Below are 7,622 nucleotides of genomic sequence, written 5' to 3' on the forward strand. Positions count from 1 at the left end.
TGCAATCCTCAAACCTTTTATTGACAGCAAAAACTGTGTGAGGGTGGCGGGTGGGTGCTTGCAAGGCAGTGTGGGAGACGGCACAGGGCCCTGGCAGGGTGCCCTGTCCACGGACACTGTGAGGGGCGTGGCTGTGGTCACAGCAGCAAGAGGAGATAAATAATACTGGGGGGCAGCAGGAAGGGGAAAGTGGGATGGCCACCTTGGAGGGACCCACCCAGGGCCACGGAGATACACAGGGACACATGGGGCCACGAGACACACAGACACAGAGACATGTGGGGCCACACGGAGAGGGGGCCATGAAGACACAAGAGGGGGTAACAGGTGCTGGGACAAAAAGGCAGCCACACCCAGAGGAGCGGGGAGACGGCCCAGGGCAGCTTCCTCTTCCCCAAGGACAGGACATGCTGAGGAGGAGGGACTGGTCACTCTCCCCCCCCAGAGCTAAGCAGTGGGGCCTGTGGTAGGGGCCCATGCCCTGGGGGTTGGGGGGTGGGCCTAGGGCTGAACTTTGCCCTCAGGGTCCCTGTCATAGATGTAGCTGCCCACGGCTCCAGTGTTGACTCCTGTAGAGAGAGGTGGCAGGGTGGTGGGGAGCAGTGGGGAGAGGGAGAGGGGGGCCCAATTCCCCACCCCTCCTGGCCACACTCACCCTTGGGTCCGAAGAGTATTCCGTAACAAGGCTTGTGGCAGTAGGGCTGGCCGTCGTGCTGGGAGCAGGAGGAGGCTTAGGCGGGGTCCACGACTCCTGTCACCCCACCCCCCCTAGTGCCTGCCTCCCTCCCTGACAACCTTCAAGCTCCCAAAGCCATGACCAGTGCACTCACCCGGTAGTGGGCGGCGCGAGCATCAGCGCTCCCGCGAGCCTTCACTCTGGCCACCAGGGGGCAGCCCTCACCGCCCGGCGTGGCACCCCCCTCCGGAGGCGCACGCCCCTTGCCGGCCCCTCCCGTCCAGCCTGCCCGCCCCCAGCGCGCCCTCACAGCCCCTCACCTCCGCGTGCCCGCCGGGCGTCAGTGTCTTTCCGCAGCGTTCACAGCGCAGGCACGGCCGGTGCCAGTCCTTGCCGAGGGACGTCACCTTCTCGGCTGGGAAGGGGGAGATGGTGACGACATGGCCCGCGGTGGACCTCCCACAGGTTGGGGTTGGGCGTGGGCACTCACCAAAGTAGACCCTCTTGTTGCAGCGAGGACACATGTTGGGTTCCCCCGTGAACGTGGTGACGCTAGAGGCTGGGGTGGGTTGGAGAGGAGTCATGGCCGGCTGAGCGGCTCCCCCCCAACCCCCCCACACAGGGAGACTAGCCTACCTTTGCTAGGCCCCTTTGGGGGGCCACTCGCCTTTCGCTCCTCAGCTCGGGTAACAGGGACCTCAATGGGGCCGGTGACCTGCGGTCCCTCCGCAGAGGGCTTCTCGTAGATGTAGGAACCGGCACCTCCGATGTTCACACCTGTGGGGTGGCAGGCACTGTAGGATGGGGGGCTGGTGGCCTCTCCCATCAGCCAGAACACACCCCCACAACTTCTCAGAAGGTCCTCCACAGCTCTTCTATGGGGTTACGACCCAGCCCCTAGAAGGCGCTGTGGGCTGCGGCCCATTTCTGGGAAGGGCATGGAGAGAAGGAAGATGGGGAGAACCTCCCATCCCTTCTGGACCAGAGCAGATGTCAGGCTGGGGGGCCACTCCGAGCTCACCTTTGGGTCCAAACAGCGTGGCGTAGCAAGGCTTGTGGCAAAACGGCTTCCCATCATGCTAGGCAGAGGAGCACGGGGTGAGGGCCAGTGCCTGGGCTTCCTGGACCACCCCCTGCCTGAGGGTGGAAAGAGCCGGGGAGCCCCCCCGACCCAGCCCGAGAGAGGGGCTCACCTCAGCGTGGCCACCGGGCGTCAGTGTCTTGCTGCAGCGTTCACACTTGAGGCAGAACCTGTGCCAGTCCCTGCCGAGGGAGCTCACCTTCTCAGCTGGGGAGCGAAGGGGAGGTCAGGGCCAGTGTCCGAGGGGTCCCGCTCTCCCCAGGGTCTCCGGCACCCTGCCCGCCCTGGGCTGTGAGCTGGAGCATGCGTCTTATCCAGGGTTCCCAGCTCAAGCACCTGTTAACCCTCAACATCACATCTGCCCCTCCTTCTACACACCAGCCTCACACTGTCCCTGAGCCATCCCCCAACCCCCCAGTAAGGACCCAAAGGAGTTGGCAGAGCACTCCTGCTGAGGGGAGTGGCCGGAACCTCCAAACCTAGTGGGGAGGGCCAACCAGCATCCCCCAGTGGGAACCCCAAGGGACAGGACGCCTGCCTGTCTACATTTGGCCCCGAGTCCCCACCCCACTGCCTCCAGCTGCTGCTTTGGCACCCAAGGTCTGGAACCAGCTGCTGAGGGTCAGGTCAAGTGCCCTCCCCACACTCACATGGCGCTGGGGCTTCTGGGCCACCTCCCAATGGAGGGATGTATGGGAGTCCTCCCCAGGGGGGAACACCAGGAAAAGGGCGGAGGAGAGGACAGGCAGAAAGGCCGGAGCCCAGAGCCCAGCCGGAATTCCGGGAAGAGAGCTAGCCTGGGGCCCTGGTAGGGGGCAGGGCAGAATCTGGCTGAGCCCCAAGAGGAAGCCAAGGACCAGCAGGTCCTCCTCACATAGAGGTTGTTGTCTGGGCCAGGCCTCCCCTAGGGCCCTGGCAGCCTGGGAGTGAGGGCCTGGCCACCCTGCCATGTCCATGCCAGGGCAGGCAGGAGCTGGCTGAGCCCAAGACGACCCGGATCTCATGCCAGCCGGGTTTCTTCTCCCAGTTCTCCTGCTGGCCAGCAGTGGCTCAGGGCTGCCAGAACCACGCTGCACTGCCGGCTCTAGCATGGAACCGGCACCCCACCCAGCTGCACCATTGTTGGGGACACAAAGGCACAGTATCCTGAGGTCACTCTAGGGTGTCCTGGCCCAGGTTCCACTCTGCTCACACTCTGGGATGTTGACTGCAGGGACAGAGGGTAGCAGGGTGCAGCCTGGTTGAGGGGTGGGCAGGACCCCGGCCCCCCCACCCTCCACTAGTGCCCCCGACCAGAAAAGAAGCCAGCGGGTCCAAGCTGCCTTTGTTCCTGCTGGGAGCCCTTGGCCGCCCAAGCTATCAGGAACGCTTTCCAGGCCTTCCACAGGACTGTTGGCCCAGCTGGAGGTCTCTTGAGCTGGTCTGGCTGGGGGCAAAGTCGTGGGCAGCAGGAAGACCTGGGACTATCCCCCACCCTGAGCCTCACAGGCAGGAGCCCTCTCTGAGATGGGGACAGAGGGCGGGGAGGGCTCCTGGGGAGGCAGCTGGAAGCCCCTCGGCTCCAAGCCAAACCAGAAGCACTCCAGGCCAAATCCGGTCCCTCCCCTCTGGGAACAGCAAACAACTGCTGGCCTCCTCCTTCCGTAAGCGCGCAGCTAGCTTCCTTTACCTCAGTCTGTCCTCATCCTGGAACCTAACAACTGCCCCAGGATGACCTGGGAAGGGTCCCCTGTCTGTCCCCACACTGTGGCCATCCTGGCTTCTGGCTCTAAGTCTTCCCTCTGAAGGTGTTGAGGGAAGTCGGTGGGCAGAGACTTTGCCGCCTTGGCAGTCAGAGGCTCAGCCAGGAAGAGGGAGAGTGGATGAGTAAGCCGCTCAACGGGTGAGCGCCGGGAGGTGCCGTCTGCCCAGGGGGCATCCTGGCAGAGCCAACCCCTCTTCTGTCCCGCCCTATTCTGACCTTGAGGCAGGAGGGCCTGGCCACCTGGACTCCAGTGCTCTCTCAAACTCGCTTGTCACGCCACTCCACCCGTGGGAAAGTCCTGGGTTAACTCGCACCAAGGAAGGGAGCGCGTTGGGACACGCCAAGATCGCCCCCGCGTGGACTGAGTCCAGACAGAGCCTGGATCTGGCCCGGCCCCGCGTGGGCAGAGGTCGGGGTGCGGGTGCGGAGGGAGGGTGTCACTGCTCGGGGACACACCGGCCCGGCCAAGTGTCCGCGGGCAGGCGAACTGGGTTCCGCAGGGACTGGCCAAGAAAGTCAAGCGCGCGCGAGAGGCGCCCCGAGCGCGCGGCCCCGCCCGACCTCGCCCCGCTCGGCCCGGCCCGTCGGACCGCGATGCTCCAGCAAACCCAGAATACCCCAACCCCGGCCTCATCCTGGGGGGAACATGCGCTCCCACCCCGTCCCCACTGGGCTCTTCGGGGTTCAGGCGTGGCCGCCCCCACCTCGTCGCAGCTACGCCCAACGACCGCACCCGCGTGGGCAGCGCGGCGAACCGAGTCCGGGCCGCGCATCCCCGGGCGGAGGCTGGGCGCACACCGGGTACCGCCGGGCGCGCGGGTCTGCGGCCGGGGTCTGACTTCGAAGAGCGGAGGGGTGCTGGCCGGGCCGGGGCACTCACCAAAGTACACGGTCTTGTCGCACTTGGGACACTTGGAGGCCATGGTCGGTGCGCCCGGTCGGCTCGCGCTCTCCGCCCGCTCCCGTCTTCGCGTCGCCGAGGCCGCGCCCGCCCCGCCCACCTGGCTGTCCGCGCGCCCATTGGTTCCGCGGCCTGGGCGGGGCGTCGAGGTCCCGCCCCGCGGGTCCCGTCGCCAGCAGTCGGGTAGCCGCCGGGGCGGGGTCGCACCTGCCTGGCGGGCTGGGGGGCGGCGGGACCTGCTTGGCGCCCCTCAGCCACGCGCGCGAAGTGGCTTCTGCCGGGGCCTGCCCTAGCCTTGCCTGTTTCCATGGCAACGTCGGGGCCGCGGGGCGGGGCGGGGCGGAGCGGGGAGTGCGCGGCCCCCTCGGCTTGGGGCAGTCCTGGCCAGCGGGGCCTCGGCCCGGAAGGGCGGCCCCTGGACACGCAGACGGACGCCCCGACGGCGGACCCGCCTGCCACGCCCGGCCCAGACGCCTAGGCACCACTTCCCCTGGGAGGACCCCACCCCCACCCTGCCGCGCACCCCGCTTCCCTTTGTTGCTCGGTTTCTATAGCAACGGCGGCGCGGCTGAATCCGAGACGGATTCCTAGCGGGCCCGGCCGCTCGGCCACCCGGCCCAGGCCGGGTCCCGCCCTACCCGCCACCCACCTCCCCTCCCCGGCCCCACGCTGTCGGTTGTGCGGAAGGCTCCGCGGGTAGAGGGCAGGGCGCCCGCTACTTCCAAAAACAGCGAGAGAGAAACTGCTGGGAGGAGATGGGGGAGGGGGCGAAGCAGTGCTGGGGGTGCTGAAGGCGTCCTCCCGGAGCTCTGCCTTCCAGGGGGCGGTAGGGGCAGATGAGAGAAGGGGCAAAAGATGGGGAGCGCTGCGAGTGCCCTCTGTGCATTCACCCCCACTCCCCGGGACCCCTGCCGTTGCATCACTCCTCTGGACCCACCAGCTCAGGGCCTAGGACCTCCCACCTCCAGCCTGTTGGCTCCAAAGCATCCTACTGGAGGGCCAGAGAGCTGGGGTCCTATTATCCTCCCGGAGCAGGGGCCTGCCTGACCCTTGGGGGACCTGGAGGACCCCCTGCCTCCTTGGAGTTCTCCTCCCCATAGGCCCTTCTCTGGGCCTCCAGCCCCAGCTTAACCTGGCAGATGGACAGAGCCCCCATCCAGGCCCAGGCCCCCCGCTGTGTGCCCACCCCGTTCTCCTCTGACCGTGACCTGCCCCACCAGAGGCCCTGGGGCCTTGCAGCATCCATCCTGGCTCCTGGCCCCTGACGCCGTGTGTTTGCTGAGCAGATGAGCAAGCCAGTGTCCCACAGCCTCCAGAACCCAGGCGCTCCTTATGCCCTGTCCTGGCCCAGTTCCTTGGGGTGGCCACCCCCTCCTTGTACTCACAACCTGCAGCCACTGAAACACAAGGTCCCCCCAAGCCTGACTGACCAGCCTGACCAACCCCTCTCCCTGTCCACACTTGACTCTGGCCCTGTGCCAGCCAAGGCAAGAGATGAGGACAGGAGGCCTCAGCGGTCTCCCTGGACAAGGTGGCCGCCATGGGGGCTGCCCACAGGTCAGTCATTCTCAGCCCGCTCCTTGGCGGGCATCGGGTATCTCTGAATAATTCATGGCCCACTGCCCAGTGGCGCCGCTTACCTCTCTCTCAACAGCTTGAGAGCCCCTTGGCCAGGGATCACCCTCCCTGACTCCACCCCCTCTGAAATTTGCAGGACTGCTGTGGAGGGCGGAGCTGGCCAGGCTGGCACAGGTGTCTCCTGGGAGGAGGCGCCCCAGGGCCCCAGTCCTGCCTGGAGAGAGAATGGGGGTAAAGGGGGGGGCACCCAGCACTGGCCATATGCCCTGGAGAGGAGAGGGGCCGGGGAGTTGCCCAGGCCTATCACAGGCTCCCTCCTGTGCCAGGGCTATGCTGGGCCTGGTGGAAAGGGGCACTGATCAATGGTCAGAGAAGTGGTGCTCACCTCTGAGGCCGCTGAGGGTAACGGTGGGGCAGGGACAGGGCTCCCAGTGATCAGGATTTGGGGCTGGGTGAGGACAGCAGCTGGGTTTGAAGGAAGCAGGCAGGGCCCGACATGGCTGGGACAGGTGCCCAGGTGTGGGGGCAGGTCCCTCCCCAGGGGCCACAGTGGCATGGTGCCCTGCGGATCACCCGTCTTCACGTGCCCTGTTGTCCTGGCAACACTGGCAAATGACAGCAGGATCCAGGTCTGGGCTTTCAGGACCCAGGGCTGAGCTCTGCAGGGGCAGGGGAGGCGGGAAGGGGCTTTGCGTGCAGGCCCCTCACGGGGACCACTCTTGCCCACCTGAAATGGCCCTTGCTCCCCAACCTTGTGCCCACTCCCCATTCTAAGCCCCACCTCAGACCTCAAAGCTGCCCAGAGGTGGTCAGGCAGCCCAGGCCCTGCCCGCATGGCGCTGGGGGACCCCTGCCCAGCCAGGATGGGTGAGGCCTGGTTCCGGCCTGGGGGAGGACAAATTGGGAGGAAGTCCCTGGGCCTGAAGAGGAGGGCAGGGCCTGGGAAGAGCCACTCCCGCCACATCCCCCACACCCCTGAGGCTGTCTCAAGGTCACAGCCAGGTCTCCCAGCTGAGACTGTGTTCTGGGCAGTGGGGACCATGGAGGGGCAGGACTGCAGATTAGAGACCTGGGGGTGTCACAGCCACTTCTCCAACACCCTGGCCTGTCACCCTGTTGGCCCATCACAGGCTGTCAGAGGGAGGCCCGGATGCCTCTTATCTGTCTCCAGCCAGGGAGCAGTGACTTCTATTTTAATTCCCCAGCTTGAGAAGTCCACACCTCAAGCTGGGGCTGGGGGAGCAGGAGGCAGAACTCAAGGAGGGACGAGGGAGCCCCCCAGGGCGGGCCAGCTGCAGTGGCCCAGGCTGAGAAGCGTCCCTCCCAGACACCCCCTTCCAGCGGCTGGTAGCCTGCACCTGTCCTGAAGGCGTGCAAGGGGGGGTCTCGGGGGGACGCCAGAGGTAGGGTTTCTGAGAATGCGGGCTGAAATCTGAGCAAATTCCCGCGTAGAAACTCCACACCTGCTGGGGCTGCCTAGGCTCTGGGCAGAGGCCCTCAGACAGCTAGGGCGGGGTCCTAACAGAGCCACACAGCCGTGTGGGCCAGGTCCCTGGCTTCGGACAGACACCGAGTCTGTCCCCGAGCCTCCCCCGCCCTCCTCCCGACCCCAGGTTCCAGGCCCTGCCAGAGGCAGGTATAC

The 7,622-nt window shown here is 66.2% G+C and overlaps 1 protein-coding gene across 1 annotated transcript; it reads right to left on the reverse strand.

The window, feature by feature from the left end:
• Nucleotides 1-4,530, reverse strand: LOC117023995 (cysteine-rich protein 2). Its single transcript, XM_033109304.1, has 8 exons — nt 4,382-4,530; nt 1,870-1,964; nt 1,698-1,755; nt 1,313-1,453; nt 1,167-1,235; nt 997-1,091; nt 656-713; nt 1-569 (listed from the first exon to the last, which is right to left on the reverse strand). The coding sequence occupies exons 1-8, from the start codon at nt 4,422-4,424 to the stop codon at nt 502-504; spliced, it is 627 nt and encodes a 208-aa protein (XP_032965195.1). The 5' UTR covers nt 4,425-4,530; the 3' UTR covers nt 1-501.
• Nucleotides 4,531-7,622: the final 3,092 nt, after the last annotated feature.

The sequence above is a fragment of the Rhinolophus ferrumequinum genome, chromosome 6, assembly GCF_004115265.2.
Source record: "Rhinolophus ferrumequinum isolate MPI-CBG mRhiFer1 chromosome 6, mRhiFer1_v1.p, whole genome shotgun sequence".
NCBI lineage: Eukaryota > Metazoa > Chordata > Mammalia > Chiroptera > Rhinolophidae > Rhinolophus > Rhinolophus ferrumequinum.